This window comes from Anabrus simplex, chromosome 1, assembly GCF_040414725.1.
Source record: "Anabrus simplex isolate iqAnaSimp1 chromosome 1, ASM4041472v1, whole genome shotgun sequence".
NCBI lineage: Eukaryota > Metazoa > Arthropoda > Insecta > Orthoptera > Tettigoniidae > Anabrus > Anabrus simplex.
This window is the reverse complement of record NC_090265.1, coordinates 396,391,177-396,411,057: the sequence shown is the minus strand read 5'-3', so window position 1 is coordinate 396,411,057 and position 19,881 is coordinate 396,391,177. Positions and strand designations below refer to the sequence as shown.

Genomic DNA, 19,881 nt, shown 5'->3' with positions numbered 1-19,881 from the left:
TGGTGACATCTTCTGAGAAAGTAGAGAATTAATAGAATAGATAAAGTTCCACCTTCCTCCAGAAGAGGAGTTTCAACTGGCGCAACTTTTAAATAAACGGTGTAGAGGTGTACCGCCCGGTACAGACCTCCCCCCCCAAAAGTTCCTCCAGGGGTGACACATGAAATCAGTTTGAAACAAAGTCCAAGTAATGATGTTGATACGAAGATAGATAGCAGAAGCATTTACAAGATTTCTTAATTCAGTTTCAAAATGTTGTTGTTGCAGGTGAATGAAAGTCTTTATGTTTGTAGAAGTTGAATTTCCAAGTGTAGTTATTGCTTATGGTGACTGTCCATGTAGTAGATGTAGATTGAGTCGAATGGCCGGACCGGCCGTTGCAGCTTGCGTCCAACGGAGGCCGCTCGGACCCCAAAAGTACCCTGAGATACCGCTCGCCCGCACTATGAGGGGAGCAGAGGTGTTGAAGTACGCCGCGCCCGCGGTGAACAGATACAGGCTGCGGGCATGTAGCAGGTCGTGCGCCGCACATCAGCCTTGGCCGGGAGGTGAGCTCCGGCTCGCCGTGCACATGTCGTCCTCGCTGGAGAGGAGGGGGCCCATCCCCCTCCCCAGTCGCTGCACGGCGCTGCGCGGCTGCGGGGGCGCTGAAACATTAAAGCTAGGCGGCAGAATTGTGTTGGACAATCATTTTCTTTGAGGGTACAGGCTTGTGGAGAGGTTGAGGGGCCAGCGGCGTGTAGATATCCATGGCATTTACTATTATGAAGCCACAGTGTAAGGTGGAGCAGGAGACGGGAGCGTGGTAATGGCCGTGGCAAGAACAGGATGGCAGTTTAACGGGTCGGGGCAGGTTTTACACAAGGCTTACATCTAAAACCAAAATATTACAGAAGGGGCAGAATGCCTTAAAAGTGAAACTCAAAAAAAAAAAAAAAAATATAACCTTCATATCCTTTCAAAATAATATGAAGCAAGTTAACACAGAAATTACACCGGTTTCACCTGGGACAGGTGAACTCTAAATATCCTCTCGGTGGCTGGATTACTTAGCAATAAGGTAACCGGCGTAAGAAAATCGAGAATGATACAAGGCCCATGAAATCTGGGGGCAAGCTTGCCCGCGGGAACAAAATTTTTGACCATAACCTGGTCACCTACCTTCAAGGTGGTGGGTCTCCGTCCACGATCATACCTTTCCCTAACCTTTTCATCAGATACTTTAAGATTAGCTTTAGCCTTCTTCCAAAGATCTTTAATGTTGTCCGGATCTATTGTCTCGGGCAGAATGTCATTCAGAGACCAGAGGTTAGAGAGCGGCGTGTTGGGAACGAACTTAAACATCAAAGAAGCTGGAGTAAATTTGTGAGATTCATGAACCGCCGAATTCAAAGCAAAAGCTAACCAATGCAGGGACGTGTCCCACCTAGAATGATCTTCATGATGATAGGCAATAAGTGCGGACCTGAGATTACGGTTAACCCGTTCAGCCAGAGATGGTTGAGGGTAATAAGCAGATGTAGTTACATGAGAGATGGACAAGTCAAAACAGAATTTACGAAACAGATTTGATGTAAAAGCTTTAGCATTATCAGATACAATGTATTGGCACGGACCAAAAGAAGCAAAAATAGAATTTAGGCAAGTAATGGTGGACTGAGCGGTAGCCAGCTTAGTCGGAAATAACCAGGAAAATCTTGTAAAACCATCTACACACACAAAGATGAACTTGTTGGCATTACCCTTTGACTGGGGGAAGGGTCCCACATAATCGATATACAGGCGTTCCATGGGGCGCGACGCTTGATGAGAAGACAAAAGGCCTACTTTAGTGGACATGGTGGGTTTACTGATCAAACAAGATTTACAAGCTTTTACAAGTTCCCGAATTTCACCGTCCATACCTTTCCATATGAACATTTCACGAATCTTTTCACGAGTTTTAAAGATTCCAAGATGCCCCCCCAATGGGGTCTCATGATAGTATTTGAAGATCATAGGTACAAGAACCGCTGGAACAACAACTTTCATCAACTTATCATGCCTCGAAGGGCAACATAGAACACCATTCCTCAGAACATAAGGGACAGCATGTTCCCCAGAAGAAAGGGTTTCCATTATCGGAGCCAGCGTCGGATCTTCACGTTGGTATTTCTCAATATCCCTAAAAAGCATGGGAGCATCTGTTAAGATGGCATTAACACCAGATAGTATGGACTCGGAAGGTGATGAACTGTCGACCGGTTCGTGGGTCTCTACGTCGTTATGAAACATACGGCTGAGTCCATCGGCAACAACATTTTCAGTACCTCTGATATGCCGTACATCGAATTGGAAGGCAGAAATACGGATGGCCCAACGGGCTATACGACCTGTACGACGCGGCCTACCTAAGACCCAGCTTAAGGCTTGATTATCTGTCTCCAGATCGAATTTGACGTGTTCCAGATAGAGACGGAACTTTTCTAAGGCGAATAAGACTGCCAAACCTTCAAGCTCATATATGGAGTACTTTGCTTCTTGAGCTGACAATGTCCTAGACGCATAGGCGATGGGTCGCCTCCCTAGTTCAGTCTCTTGAAGAAGAACTGCAGCTACTGCTGACGACGATGCGTCGGTTTGGACGATGAATTTCTTCGAGAAATCAGGCATAGCAAGTACAGGGGCATTACAGAGAGCTAATTTCAGATCTTCAAAAGCGGCTTGTTGAGAAGGTCCCCACTCGAATTTGATGCCTTTCCTACGAAGAAGGTTTAAGGGCGCCGCTCTATTAGCAAAATTAGGAATGAACTTCCTGAAGAAATTCACCATGCCAATGAACCTGGCAATACCTTTAATGTCCTTGGGAGGTTTAAAATCACGGATGGCCTGTGTTCTAGAATGATCGACTGCTACACCATCAGGTGATACAATATGCCCTAGGAATGACATAGAGGGCTTAGCAAAGGCAACCTTGGACAACTTAACAGTTAACCCAGCCTTACGAAGGCGATTGAGAACTTCTCGCAAATGATCCAGATGTTCTTCAAAGGTTTCGGAAAATACGACGACATCATCCAAGTAGTGATATAAGTACTCAAATTTGATGTCGGAAAAGACCCTATCTAGTAGCCTAGTGAGCACAGCTGCCCCCGTGGGGAGCCCGAAAGGCACGCGGTTGTATTCATATAAATTCCAGTCCGTGGCAAACGCTGTAAGATGTTTAGACTCTTCGGCAAGGGGAATTTGATTATAGGCCTGATTCAAGTCCAAGATGGTGAAGAACTTGGCCTTACGAAACCATGAAAAGCAAGAATGAAGGTCGGGAAGGGGCACAGATTGCAACACCACCTTCCGATTGAGAGCCCTGTAATCAATGACAGGCCTGAAGCCTCCTTGGGGTTTCGGGACTAGAAAAATAGGCGAAGAATACGCTGACTTAGAGGGCCTAATAATACCATCCTTCAACATCTGATCGATGATTTCTTTCAGAGCCTTCATTTTAGGTGGAGATAGCCTATACGGTGGAAAACGGACAGGAATTGAATCCGTGACCTCAATTTTGTATTCAATAAGGTCAGTAACACCAAGAGTATCAGAGAACACCTCGGGAAACGACTGACACAGTTTCCTAATACTATCAGCCTGCTCCTCAGGTAGATGTCTAAGGTCTAACAACATCTCATCCTGGGTAGGCGAAATAGATGAACATGATACAGAATTACACTTTAACAAGGGAATTCTACAATTGGACGCAAATTTGAATGTGCACGACCTACTCTGGAGATCGAGCACAAGACCAGCGTGAGAAATGAAGTCCGCTCCCAATATGATGGGGCAAGGCAAACGCTTGGCCACAAACAATTTGATCTTCCATGTAAATTTAAAAACCCGAATTTTGACATGTAAGGAACCTAGAATTTCTAATGGAGATGAATTAGCCGAAACATATTTAACAGGAGATGAGTCATAGTCAGGGAGTTTACAAACAGATTTCAATTTAGAATACCAATCAGCCGAAATAATGGAACAAACACTGCCTGAATCTAAGAGAGCTGTTATAGGCTCATTATTTAACTCAATCTTAAGAAAAGGAACAGGTGCGGGGGTATCCGCCGCAATCCTAAGACACTCTTTAGGGCATTCAAAAGATGAATTTGAAGGCTGGTCGTTCTCTGCATTTACAACCTGTTTACTAGGGGCTAAGTCTCGGGAAGATGGATTAGTCGGCTCAGCCGACGCCACTAGTCACTTTTTATTATTGGAATAGCTGGAATTTGCACCAGAAGTTGAGCAGGAGGGGGTGCTATTTGAGTTTGGGCAATTCTTGGCGATATGTGAGAAGGCCCCACACTTAAAACAGCCTTGTGATGACCCTGCTCCATTCCTTGTCCCACTTGACTTGATCAGAGGACACTTATTCCGCAGATGTTCAGGCGACCCGCAAGCATAACATTTACGGGGATTGACTGGTCGGCGAGGTGGAGGCCGAGTGTTACTAAAGGAAGGCGGGGGTTCTTTCGCGACACGCAAAGAATCGGCGTATCTAACTCCTTCCGCTGAGACGGCCAATGCTTCAAGTTCAGAGAAGGTTTGCGGACACGCCGCGAAACACAAATATGACCTGTAGGATGGCGAAATACCTTCTACAATAGCCTGCACAATCTGATCTTCAGGAAAGTGCAGAGCAAACACCCTAGTGTAGAATTTGATATCTTGAATGAAATCAGCCAAGTTTTCATCCAAGCGCTGTACACGGTAATAGTACTTCTGAATCAGGGAGGACCTGGCCCTAGCCGGGATGAAGTTAGCTAGCAAATGGGCATGGAAATCCTCAATAGATGATTGCTCGGCAATGGCTCTTACGATTTTATCAGAGAGAATACCAATAGCATACGGATAGATAATTTGCAAAATTTGACATGGCGAAAGAGAAAAAACCAGAGCATGATCCTGAAATTCCACTAGAAATCTTAAAAATGAAATTACATCACTGGTGGTGTTGACGGAAAACTTAGAGATACCTCTAAGCAACATTGCCAATGGATGAGGCAAGCTACTGAACCCAGGTGACATAGTCGTTAAAGGTTTCAATGGCAAAGAAGTTAATTCAGAGCGGATGTTACCCAATGACGCACGGCGTTCAGATTCGTTGTTCGATGGGGCAGAGATAGTTTGAGCAGCAACGGTTATCCTATTGACTTCTCCCTGAGGAGGCTCTTCATCACTACCTACGTTCACTGTGGCGGGTTGATCAGTTTTGGGAGGAACTTCGCCGGTTAGCAATTGAGTGACCTTACTAGACAATTCAGAAATAGTTTCAAGGAGCGTATTAGCGTCCTTCCTCTGAACGTCATTCACCTTTAGAGACAACAGATCATTAACTCTATTTGCAAAGTGATACAGCCTGCCTTGCACACGCTTAATTTGATTAGGAGACGGATCGTTTTCATCAAAAAAGCTGACTACAGATGCTAGCCCAGTAATATTCTCGACGATCGTGGAAAGAGAGTCATCAATTTCTTTCTCTCCCAAATTGGGGATGGAAATGGGCAAATCAAGGGACTCTCTAAGCTTGTTGGTGTCGATTGCAACCGTGCCTCCAGATTGCACATTTCTGATAGTTAACTCGTATATCAACTCCTCTTTGCGCAAATAGTTAAGGAGGAGAACATCGCGAGGGCCGGGCATGATGACAGAACAATTTTGAAAAACTCAAAAATTCCAGCAACTGAGACAATTGTTAGAGTTCGAATCAAAGCAATGTTTAGCCGTCAAAAGGGGCTAAATTGAGACCCATTCAACCACGCTCTGCTACCACTTGTTACCGTGTTTTAGCGGTAGGTAGAGGCGTAAGAAGGTGCGGGCGTGAATGGGTTTCAAACTACGGAATCAAAGTTAATGTAAAAGTAATTTAAAATTTAACTAGGTTATATTTTCTTTTCAAAAACAAAGCAATAACAGACATGGCAGGTACAATGTAGCAAAACAAGGGGAGATGCAATATTTACAGGTTTTGGGCTTCACGCCCTGACTTCTGCGATCAGCTCAGTTTTACCACAAACACAAGTTTTAACAGAGGGGCAGAAAACCCCATTCATCCCTAGGAGCCCCTGGCTCCGAATTACACAGAAAAGCCTCCACGAGGCATATGACACTCCATTTTCCAAAAGAGCGATCCGCTCTTAAAATTTAAGCCTCTCAAAGGCCACACCAAACTCTACCTTCAAGCTGTCCTCTAAGGACGTATTCACAGGGGTAAAATACCCAACCTACAGAGGTCTATTACATGAAAAGAAGGTTGATTACATGACCTCTAAAATAACAATTTAAGAGGAGGCGATCTTGCACTCCTAATACACTTTTTTTTTTTTTTTAAACCTAATCTGGCTCTGGGCCGCTAACGCAAGGGCTAATCCCATGCTACAGAGGTGACTTAGAGAAGAACACTTTACATTACATAAACGAAGAATAGTTTGAGAAAATAAGTTCACCTCAAAACAACTGTGAGTGGGAGCTCGAGAGGGTTAGCACTCTCTATCCCAATATGTAGCTTTACAAGAAAAAGATGAAAAGAGTAATTACATTTTAGGAAAAGGTTACATGATGGAAATGCTTCGAACCCGCCGCGAGTGTTAAACTGCCGACCTAGCAAGAAAAGAAGTTATTAATAGGCCATTACCTGGTGTTGAACGGCTGAAGAAGAAAGAGGCGCTTCCCGCCTCCTGCTATGTACTTAATACACTGAAAGATGGAACAGAAGTGGCCCGGAGACCCCAAAATCAGCAGTTTATATCCTCTCGCGGAAGATTCTAGGCGTTAGGGGAAATAAAACACCCTCCCTCAAAGTTTTTATTGGCTAGGGAAAAGAAACCCCTACATAGAGGAAGAAGAAACACATTATTGGTGGAAAATTAATTAAAGAAATTCGGGATTGGCTAGATCCAAAATAAGGGGAAAAAGAGGGGTATACAGCCAACTTAAACCATGACAGAAAGAAATTTAACAAAGAACAAACTCTTGAAATTAAAATTTCTCCAACAAAATAGTTCTTTGATTTCGCACTAGGTTGCACTATTGTAATTCTTTAGTAGTGTCCTCTAGAAGAGAAAGTTCACACTTCTTACTTCAAGCGAAACAAAACACATCAAAAGTGACACAGTTCAAAAACTCAAAATTTTCCACGTGGTGACATCTTCTGAGAAAGTAGAGAATTAATAGAATAGATAAAGTTCCACCTTCCTCCAGAAGAGGAGTTTCAACTGGCGCAACTTTTAAATAAACGGTGTAGAGGTGTACCGCCCGGTACAGTGGTAATTATTGTTTTTGTGAAAAAGTAGAACGGTGCCACCATTCTCCCTTAAAACTAACCAGAAAAACAGTCGAGTAGGTCCGACTCTCTTTTAGGAAAAAAAGAAGGGAAAGACCAAGAAGGATGTGAAGACGCAAGACTGCCTGGGCTAGGCAAACATCGTACCGTGGGCGTCGGAAGAGAACAAGGGTTGACCAAGAGAGGCCGGATAGGAAATAAAATGGTATAAATTTATGTATCATCTACAGAATTGTATGTGAATATTGAATTTACTTAACATCTCTTCAACACGTACTACATGTACGTAACACGACCTAATACGTTGAAAGTCTGTTTCGATTACAGAATTGTATGTTACCAAAACATGACATGACTTGTTTTTCTCCTTCAGACACACCCAGGTGACGATTTCATGTTGACTTCCCCTATACTTTCTGTGCATATAACCATTTGCCTTACCGGTATTAGTAACTGTCAAATCCATTATAACACACAACAGTAAGTACTTACACCAGGAAGCTTAGATATAACATTGTGTTTGTGTCTGAAGGTATCAGTCTCTAATGCCCGGTTTCTGGAACGTGAGATATCGAACCAATAGTGGTATCGAATGGTTAACTTGTGTTTTGGCGTTGAACGAACGTAAGATACATCTATCGGTTCGATAAATCGCTTGCTAACTTAGAGGGCCCTGAGCAGGACATATCTATTTGTTAACTTGGTGACGCGTGCGCAGTACTTCGGTAACAGCAACTAACATTGTGTTTGTTAAAATTTTCTATGGCTATCTCATCTTCTTCCGACGAAGAAATTGTAGAAATGGTCAACATTGTAGAACGACCACGATTATATCATCGTCGGCCTGATGTTCTAATGAAGTATAGTGAAAATGAATTCAAAGACAGATTGAGACTAAACAAATATACTGGCATAGGTTTCGTAGAGGTTACAGGCGACAATTTGCGTCCTGTGACAAATAATTTTCCATTGTACCCTGTTGATCGAATATTAATTACGGTACCCTTTAAGACTCATATTTGTATCTGTGACTGCATTCGTGTCCATAAAAGCACTGGTACCAGTAACTGAGTATAACAGATAATTACACATTCATCCTAGTAGGCCTACTGCAGGCCTACTTGCACTGACAGTGAGCATATACCGGTACTTTTATCGTGGGATTGTTTTTAATTAACGATATTACATTACAAGGAACTAACAGGTTATATAATTATGTTAATTAAACTAAAACCAAACCAAACCCCATGGCACTACAGCCCTTGAAGGGCCTTGGCCTACCAAGCGACCGCTGCTCAGCCCGAAGGCCTGCAGATTACGAGATGTCGTCTGGTCACCACGACGAATCCTCAGTTATGTTAATTGCCCGATATATATCGTTACACTGTGGTCAAACAATGTTCATATTTTGGAATAAATACGTAGATAGATACATCTTCATTGAATACTGTTATGCCTTCCACCGCTCAGTCTTCAAGCCTCACAGTGCATTAATATATAAACATATTATGAATATTATGGTTAAAATACTTTTGTATCCTTTTTAATGGAAGCTGAAACATTATACAGCATGAAATCTTGGTCATGTATATCCCCTTCACACTCTGCGCCAACGTTTGATGGTGGACATATCAGTTTCTGGAGTTTCATTACTGCTATTATGACTATCTATAGAAGAGATTGTTTCTTCATCCAGAGTTCGCAGGTCATTTTGGACGTATGTGGTCCTTAGAAACATGCCATTTCAGGCCTAGTATCTAATTATGTGGATAAAATTATAATTATATTCACAATTATGTCAAAAGTATTGTTTATTTCATTCATCAACAGATTCAGTATTCTACTCTGCATTTGCACTGCAAATCAGCCGTTCCGCAATTTCAAATTTCAAATAACTCAAACAACGAATGTAGGTTTTCTTTGCAAATAGAACCAAGAATGTCCTAGAAAGGGACGTGTAACCATAACAGTAACCAAAATATGGTATGGGCACCACTGTCCTTTATATGTAGGATGTAGCTTCAATCAAAAAATTGTACGGGACAGTGTCATTGTTCTACCATCAGCCCAGTTAGAGCCTCGAAGAGGTCACAGAATGTTAATAGACAGTAAGTTTAAAAAAATAAGCTTTGAGCACACGCACTAAACAATGCGTGTAGGAAATTGAAATTACACTGATATTCAGAGCTTAAAATGTGGACTGGGGAGTTGTCTTGCACGAACTGTATTACCTCATCAGGATAGCGCTCTTTCACACTCGGAACCGTAATATTCTGCAGAATGTCCAAATATTGGTCCTATTTGAGACGGTCGCCTATCTGATGCAGCAATCCAGTCCAACGAAAGACGAATTTGTGAGCTATCAGGTATCCAACAGGAGATGACACACTCAAAGTCACGATCAAGGGTAATGGTTACAACGATGTACAGATTCACAGACCCCTGAATCCCAGAGGGACAACTAACCAAAGCTCACAGAAAGAAGTAGTGAAGGGAACTGCCTACCTGAATTACATTCAAAATACTACAGCTCAAATTGCCAAGGTCCTCCGCAAGCACAATATAAAAACCGTGTTTGGCACCGTCGCTAAACTGCTCACACTTTAGGTGAAAGCAAGGAAAAATCGCCTCCACTATTACACCCTGGGGTGTGCAAAAACCCTGTGACTGAGACAAACTATACGTTGACCAAACATGCCGGTCTATTGGTACTTGTATCAAGCAACACCAAAGAAGTATCCGTCTCAACCAGCCAGACAAGTCAGCAACAGCTGAGCACGCCCTATCGTCGGGCCATGATGTCACGTTCCAAGATGTTCCAGCTCTTACCCCTACTAAACACTGCAAGTATAGGATTATACGGGTAGCTGTGGAAATGCGTAAAGGTACTAACCATTTAAACAGGGACAGTGGCTATCAATTAGGTACTACATTGTTGCCAGCCATCCTTCCACTATTGTTATTTTGTTTCGGTGTTTTCCAAATTCGTACGTTCCTCGTCACCAGATGGTTCATTCCAGGCTATGTGTTAAGTGCCATACTTTCATAATGTTTGCACACCGATTATGCCCCCCTCCCCACTTCCGATACCGTCTCACATTATTTTCATCCTCTAGTATTTTCACACTCTCTTTCCGTTCTTCAGCCCGGTTCTATTCTAGGCGTCTTTCGTTGCACTTTATTTTATTTTATTATTTTATATTTGTTTCTTCTATTACATTCGTCCCTGATTCGTCTGATGTTCTTTCTCTCTGTTACTTCTCACACACACACACGATGTGATAGGAACATCTTAATTGGAGCTTAATGTTGTCAGCTCCCGCTCGGAGCGCTGTGCTATCATAGAGCGAGCCATCTGGTGACGAATGAGCGTACCACTACAGTGATCAGCGGTAAAGCACTCTTAAATTTAAACTTTCATTACTGTAGAAAGTTTTCCTCGTGAACAGTCGAGATTTTCTTCTGAAAACGCGGAGCAATGTTCTCTGCGAAGCGTAAAGAATTTCACCTTGTTTTCTCGACACGGCATAACCCGTACAAGTACAGGCCGTGAAAGCATCAATGTTAACAGTACATAATATAGTTATTGGGTGAAAGTGTATATCTTATTGTGTCAGTATGGAATGTCATTTCTCTCACTTACAAGTCCGTTCCATCAGTGGCATGTTCGACCATTCTGCACATCGTAATCAGTTCTCAGTTGCTGGACTGTATTCAACAGTGATTGACAAGTTAAGCACTTACGAGCGAGCTGATATGCTTGCTTTAGTGCAAGATAAGCAGAAGACTCGCTTTGGAAGTGACGTTCAATGCCAGTAACGTAATCGTCTTATTATAAAAGAAAGAACACATTAACATATCAAGAGAACTCAGCAGTATTAAATAACAATTAAGATTTTTAACTATAAATAGGCCTATTTGGCAAACTATCTGACACATACAGTCAGATTTTCAGAAAAGAAGGAGGTGATATTAATCCATATTGAAGAATTAAATGTATATAATGTTAACCGTTAACTCTGTGTATGTTTTACTGTTGCGACAATATTTAAGACAGGGTTTCCCAAACTGTTTGTCTCTGCGTACCCCTGAGCATATTACATGCATGTTCAAAGACCCCTTAGCCACAAAACATAATACTGCGTTCAGTAAACAAAAAAAAAACAGAATTTTGTAATTATACCGTGCTGATATTTATTTTAAAAATTTAATTTTACTTCATTTATATAAGCACAATGTATACATGCACATAAATTATAAAGCAGTGTGGCACTTAGCTCATAATTACAACAGTCTGGATCTGGAAACTTACTTGAGGAAATTCACTTGTTGCGGTTATTGGATCCAAAGACTAAGCGTTTTACAAGTGTAGTCACTCGAACTGAAGATCAGACTCTACATTCTCTGTTTCTGTACGTCGTTCTCATTCATGTGATAACAGAAAAGGTACACTCACACAGGTATGTCATCATAGGCAGTAAACGCAGTACAGTAGAGTCTCGTTAATCCGAACTAATTAGGACCGGAGTCTGTTCGGATTACGAAATTTTCGGATTAACCGTAAGATATTTTCTAATAATAATGTTATCGTTTTTACGTCCCGCTAACTACTTTTACAGTTTCCGGAGACGCCTAGGTGTCGGGATTTTCTCCCGCAGGAGTTCTTTTACATGCCAGTAAATCTACTTACACGAGGCTGACGTATTTGAGCACCTCCAAGTACCACCGGACTGAGCCAGGGTCGAACCTGCCAAGTTGAGGTCAGAAGGCCAGCGCCTCAACCAGCTGAGGAAAATAGAGTACAGTACAACTAGCATCACATTCAGATGCCGCGGCCGCCTTAGAACTTGCCGTACGCTACGTCGAGCAACACTCCGCTGCTACGCCCACTGATGTGATGTTTATGAGACGCTAGTTTAACACTGCATCTTCAAGCAGGTTCCAATCACTACGGCAAAATAAACTAACAGAATTTGTAAAGATAAACGACCAGTGATTGATGGTTTATGATGTGTAATTATGTTATTCTAGTAAAATATGACTAATAAATTGCAAGTAAATCTTCATTCTATAATATGTTATTTTATTTCAATAAGGATAATTTTTTAAAAAATTGAATATTTCAGTTCGGATTAACCGGACATTCCGATTAACGGGGTTCGGATTAACGGGGCTCTAGTGTATTTCCTTTCTACACATTGTAAGGTATAGGGGATATCATGGACACAAAAGTCGATCAGAGACGTGAAGTTGCGATACATTCATAGACCTTCCTGGAGCTAAACGTGCTACTCCACCTCACTGTCCACCCATAACACACTTCAATTTATTTTTCACTTTCTCTCTGCCAAGATACTTCGGCTAGTTGGTCTTTCTCAAGGTAAGGCAATTCATGTTTAGTTTCAAAGAAGATATTTCTGATCCACGAGATATTCTCAAACAGGAGAGGAAAATATGCTCTGAGTGTGAATACTAGCAATTCGAAGTGTTTCCCATTTATAGCACTTACACTGCCTTGTAGTATTTCTTCTTTCTCCGATGCTAACTTGTCCTATCTATGGGCCAAGTTAAGGGTTCTACATCAGCGAAGACATAATTCCTAAATTTAGTATAATGGTCTATAACCACCACAGGAACACGCAATAGTGATTACATCCCTCCATATAGGATTGGTGTAAAGAAAGGCATCCGGCCGTTAAACAGGGCCAAATCCACATGTGCGACGCAGTTCGCACCCGCGACCCCGCAGGTGTGGGAAAAGCGATAGAAAAAGAAGTATAATGGTCTATGAATTTTGTGCGTACAATAACATTTCGCTCTTTAAGTACTTACAACTTACATTATTATCGCGAATCCCTTGGATTATCGTTGCGCCCCCCTAGGGGTCCGCGAACCACAGTTTGGGAATGACTGATTTAAGAGATTCCTCGGTGGGATTCCTTAGAACCACGTTATATAAAATTGAATTAACAACATCTTAGAAAAAAGACTTTAATAGTCTATATCTCAAGTATTTCATATGACCTGTCATGATAATTATTATTAAGAAAAGAGCGCACCCAAAATTAAAATCTGTAAAAAAATAAATAAATAATAATTTCTATTTCATTTCGATCTGTTGATGTATTTATAAATGTAAATTTTAAAATTAAATTAAATGAGCATAAATTTGCTTAATATACAGTACTACTGCCTCTCAACAGAGGGTAGCCCAAAGGACACAGTATACTCTCCTATGATATTGCTATAATAACGATAAGTGCATTATGGTATTTATATAAATGAGAGTTATTTACAGGTCAGTAACATGCAACTTGCCAGGCTGAGTAGCTCGGACGGTAATTAGCTAGCCTTCTGAACCCAACTTAGCAAGTTCGACCTTGGCTCAGTCCGGTGGTATTAACGGTGCTCAAATGAATACGTCAGTCTCATGTCGGTAGATTTACTGGCACGTAAAAGAGCTCCTGCGGGACAAAATACGGCACATCGGTATCTTCGAAAATCGTAAAAGTAGACATGACAAACGTTTTGGCGTTTGCCTTGTCGAGGAAACAAGGTGAAATTCTTTACGTTTCGCAGAGAACTTTGCTCGGCGTCTTCAGAAGAAAATTTCGTCTGTTCACGAGGAAGGCTTCTCTAATAATCAGAGATATGTAAAGAATATCTCCTTATTTTCTTGACACGGCAAAAGCTCAAAAGCTTGTTATCATCTCTACAATATATTACGGACCGTGAAAGCAGCAATCTAATATCGTAAAAATAGTTAGTGGAACGTGAACCAATGACATTATTATTGATATGCAACTTGTGAGTAAGCACTCACATAGTGAAATATAATCTGAAATGACCTATTAAGACAAAAGTGATGATGTCATCTGTGAGGGTCGTAGGTAGTCCGAAGTCGTGATGAAACTTTTCAAATTACTTCGGAATAACACCGAAAACGCGTAGTTCGCTGGTTTCAGTTAAAGTATGGGATTGTATAGGGATAGATATGTATTTAATTTCCGTCTACTCTTTGCGTCGTCTACCGGGCGAGTTGGCCGTGTGGTTAGGGACGCACAGCTGCGAGCTTCCATTCGGGAGATAGTGCGTTCGAACCCCACTGTCGACAGCCCTGAAGAGGGTTTTCCGTGGTTTCCCATTTTCACACCAGCCAAATGCTGGGGCTGTATCTGAATTAAGGTCACGGCCGCTTCCTTCCCATTCCTAAGCCTTTCCTATCCCATCCTCGCCATAAGGCCTATCTGTGTCGGTGCGACGTAAAGCAAATTGTAAAAAAACAAACAAAAAAACACCTCTTTGCGTGAGTTCGCTTATGACTGACCTTATGAAGATAATGTCATCGTCATGCTCCCAAACATGTAGGTAGTAATCAGGGGGATAGATAGTTCACCCCAAAACACAAAGTCCCTATGAACATATGTCCTACGGGGGATCGTTTCGAGTTATAGACTTTCCAACTTTGTACGGGAACTATTAGTAATAGCCTTTATCGTACGTCGAGTAGCTGTGGTCATGAACCAGCATGCATACTGCATTTCAATTAGAAGAAGTCCTCAAAATGTCCACCATGCACCTAAGTGCACGACTGAACACGCCACCTCATTAATTGTCGGAGACGTTCGAACACTTCAGGCAACCTTGTTGCACACACTCGCGAAGTAGGCTACTGCAGTGTCCATAACGGCATGTCTGTATGCAAACTTAAATACGAAATACCACCCTCCCCCTCCCCCGACCTCCTCCCCTGCAGCTAATAATTAACAAATACGTAGCACGTAAACGATCGATTGTGGGGCATATGTTCATAGGGACTCTTTGTGCTGTTTTGTGGTGTACTATACGCTTTCCAATTGTTCGGGGACACTGTATGTCCACATTTGGCATTTTGTTCAAAAGGATTTTCAAATAATCTATGTGTGACCTTTAAGTAAGGTGAGATAAACGATTTTTGTTACTTCCAGGGATTGTATATAGCTTTATTTAATTGTGTAATTTTCACTTATCTACTTTTCCATATAGAAGTCTATGTACCCATATATTTTAGGGTCGTTAATATTTTCCAATTCATGTGCAATTAATTTGTTAAGTCCTTATATCATACATATTTTGTACTAGTTTTTAAAGCAAAGTATAGGAAACATAAATACTTTCTAAAGTAGCTTTATTTTCTATATCGTTCATGAATTAATCTGGTTATCATCTGTGAGAACTCTTTATTGCTGATCATAATATCCGAAGATCCTAAAGATAACAATTAAATATTTTCTGGACACTGTCGGTTATAACTATTACTAACTAAATTGATGGTGGTAGAAGCAATATTGCTTCCGGTACTAGATGTGTCTGGTTTGATTCCAATTTTCTCGTACAAACTCGGGAAGTAAATAAGGAATAGGTTAACCTCCGGGCTCTTTGGATTACCAAGGTCTACTGTTTCCTCTCAAGTTATCACTTATTTCAACAACTGATGGGATAATTAATGAAATATCGTTTGATTGATTGATTCCTTGTTTACTTACTTCAGAGACTGGTGCTGAGGAACGGCAGCGATACGTTCCAGAAGTGGATTAACCCACCAGTCCATTCCATCCGCAAATTCTGGTTGTTCAACTACACTAATGTAGAAGCATTCGAGCTTGGCAAAGAACCTAAACTGAAGGTGGAGGAAGTTGGACCATACGTCTTCAGGTAAACTGTACATACATTAGGAATTAAGGAACAGTTACAGGTGAGAATACATGTGGTGAATGCAGGTTCTTATTTTCTAATTACCATTATCACAGCGGCTTATGTTCACAATGAAGTTTTCAATTTATTTACCGCACTATATTCATTCTCAAGATTATATGCCATAGATTATGTAACCCATTGCAATCAATATTATCATAAACTTTATACGCTTTGCAGCCCATACCAGTGGAGATAGATTTTAAGAAAGAAGTTCAACGGTAAAAGTAACTTTCCAATGAAATGGATTGTATTGCAGTGACATTAACAAACGGGTGAAGAAAATGGGAAACCACGGAAAACCATATTCGGGGCTACCGACAGTGGGGTTCGATCCCACTCTCTCCCGAATGCAAGCTGATAGCTACGTGACTCGAACTGCGTGATCATTTGCTGAATAGGTCCATAGCACTTTTACAATTAAAGAACCAGAATACATTCCGTAAGATAAGTATATGAAAATTATTTCTCTCCTATAGATTTCAGTTTGTACTACTTTGTCTACACACTTTCTGTTCTGAGGCATACCGTCTCAATTCACTATACTTTAAGTCACGTGGCGAGTGTATTTTAATCAATCCTGACATTCATTAATCAGGACAACAACGGACCCTAATCAATCCATATTAATGTTTTACTATGAATTATATTTGCAGCAGCAGAACCCAGTGCCTACTGCCAACCAACAGGATCACTTCAATGGAATTTCCTTTAATCATAAATCGTGTATTCTTTCCTCCTTATCACCTCGAAAATTTCCCTCAAAATGGCCGGGAGCTTTATGTTATAAGTTATTTTGGACTATTAAGAAACATCTAAGCTCACGAAAACTATACATCGTTTTGGAAAAGTCTCCCGCAGGACGAAAATAATGCTTACAGTTGCCTTACTTAAACTGTTCTGTTCGAGTTTCCTTTAATCATCAATCGTGTATTGTTTCCTCATTATCAACTAGAAAATTTCCCCCGTCTGGGGCTTTATGTTAATGATGTTGGACCATTAGAAAACATCCAAGCTCACGAAAACTATACGACATCGCTTTGAAAGAATCTCCCGCAGGATGAAAAAAAGCATACAGTTGCGTACTTAAACTGTTTTGTTTCTGAGCTCCAATTTTGAAACCCCTCCCCCAGATAGGTCCCCAGAAAATATTTCTTGGAATTTCTATATTTTTCTAGGAATCTTGGGAATATGAGGTCCCTTGGTACCACGTTTTAAGTTCCTAGGAAACCTAGAAGTACCTTATTAATTCAAATCTATTTTCGCTTGTGTACGTAACGTAACACATCACAAAATTTGAATTCCATTCGTTAGTACTGATGGAAATTTGGGCCAATATATAGACACGCAAAGAAAGTATACCTTATTCTATTTTTGATAAATGCCAATTTTTCTCTCCTGTGAATCATGAGACCTTTGCGTAACAAGGAGCTTTACACATCTTCGTGAAGCACACAGCCACAGCCGCATCCATATCAAATCCATACATGTGGAGAAGAGCAGCAGGGCGATATTAACTGATTACAAGTTGAAAATATTCCAGATATAATGCCAAGTGAGCTGGTTACCTGGTACGGGTGAATAATAATAATAATAATAATAATAATAATAATAATAATAATAATAATAATAATAATAATAATAATAATAATAATAATAATAATAATAATAATGTCTCACAAGGAGCATTCACAAAGTGCCTGACTGATCATCATTATCATCATCATCATCATCATCACTAGTGTCGATTTATTCACTTCTGAGTATCGTGATCACACTGGTTTTGTCTTTGCTGGTCACATCTCTGCTGTAGCGTCGCCATCCCAGACGACCCTCTGTTTCACTTAGGACACTTTGGAAAGATAAACCAGTGACAGTCTTCACTTGCCCCATCTTTCTGGTTGCAGTCCTTTTCCAAGGTCTACTGCCCTCAACCTTACCTACTATGATCAACTTTTCTAAATTTTCTCCAAGTCGTCTCGCAATGTGTCCAACGAACTGGAGTATGCTTTCATTGATACGAGAAGAAAGGCGATTTAAAAACCTTCAGCTCCTGAAGAACGGGCGCATTGATTCTTTGTGCGGTCCAAGGCACACATGCATTCTACGCCAACACCACTGACAATGGTATTAAATAAAATACGATGGAAAATTCAGCTATAATTAATGCTTAGTGTAACAATTTTAACTGCCCATAGCAGTAATTATACATGGTTATTAACCTAGATAGATATTGGTATAATAACGAATACGACATCGAACTCAACCATAAATAATGGGTATTGTACTAATGTTTGCTATCCTCACATATGTTTGAACATGTTTGTGGGTCTGGATGTAGAAGTATGTTAAGCACAAATGTAAACGACAATAAGTACATTGAATGAATCGTGCATTTGTGCAGTTGTAAAATGAGCAACTCGAATCTTTAGTCTCCCAGATAACAATGACAGCAACATCAAAAAACCACTTTCAACTGGAAATATAGCTTTTTTCCAGGCATGCTTAATCATGTTACTGAACAGTGGGGTACTGAACTGATTATGGCATAGCGCATGAAGGTTGATGATATCGTTACGCCTCTGCAAGTCAATATCAATGTTATCGTGTAAAACTCACTCGCAAAAACGTTTGGAGAACTTCTTCCTTTCACGATAAAAGGATTGTACCGGGAAATTATTCAATGATAAGCGACGACTAGTTATTTCGGAGAGTTTAAGATATCTTAATCACAGGGAACACTAGGTGTAGACCTGGGGTAGAGTACAGAGAGAGGTCCTAACTACAATGACTTTTATATGTTTTTAAGTTGAATTTGTTCACATAAGGTTTACTTTACAATTGTGCTGGTTACAGTGAAGTTGTCTCCATAGATCCTCCTTGTCGAACAGTGACCCTGCCATGGAAACACGATCCCTCGTGTACAGGAACCACACCATGGAACCACGATCCCTTAAAAACAGCAATCGAGAAATGGAAACACGATCCCTCGTGTACAGCAACTACACCATGGAACCACGCTCCCTAAAGAACAGCAATCAAACAATGGAAACATGATCCCTCGTGTTCAGCAGCCAAACCATGGGACCACAATCCCTTATAGGCAGCAGTCGAACCATGGAAATACGATCCGTTGTAAGCATCATTGGTTGATTCTAGAAGGTCTCGGCGCGGGGTAATCACTCACTGATTATGTTACGCGAGTGTCCATACTTAACTGTCCCCCGAGTATTGGGATGATTTCACGTAAACCACAGCACTTCGTAATCGTAACGTAATATTTAATCATTGACTCAGCTGTGACTTAGAACCAGAATGCTAGTTTAAGAAAATAAGTTGCACTTGTGTGCAAAAATTGTGGTTGTTTCTCCCCCCCCCCCCACACACACACACAAATACGAAGCATGAATCCCGTCTCCTGCGTGGTGTCTTCCCACCAAACTGGAAATGAACACTGTTCTTTTGCAATAATAACTGCACAGTTTATTCCTAATCGCATCAGGAAATATAGTGTCTGATGGAATAATTTAGAATGATTCCTAAATGTTCTATAATTTGTAATGAAATTGAATGTCTGCAGCGACCGACCAAAAGCACTTATGAGATGAAGTGTAAATTAGTAAATCACAGTTCAAATGGAAATATCACTAGTAATTACTGCATTCTACACGAATGTCTGAAGCAATCTACGACTGAACTTGTGACATCAAATGTCTATTTGCAAAGTACAATTCACTTGGAAATAGCATTTATAATTACTGCATTCTACACGAAGCACTTACTATTATTATTTTCCATCAGCAAAGTTCAATTCACTTGAACATATCACTTATAACTAC

At 40.9% G+C, this 19,881-nt stretch overlaps 1 protein-coding gene across 1 annotated transcript in view; it reads left to right on the top strand.

Annotated features, from left to right (window-relative positions):
• LOC136869341 (scavenger receptor class B member 1) overlaps positions 1-19,881 on the top strand; it is a 161,563-nt gene that overhangs the window by 83,176 nt on the left and 58,506 nt on the right. The window contains exon 3 of the mRNA XM_067144844.2: positions 15,840-16,003. Within this exon, the coding sequence (XP_067000945.2) occupies positions 15,840-16,003 (164 nt within the window). The remainder of the gene's footprint in view (positions 1-15,839; positions 16,004-19,881) is intronic.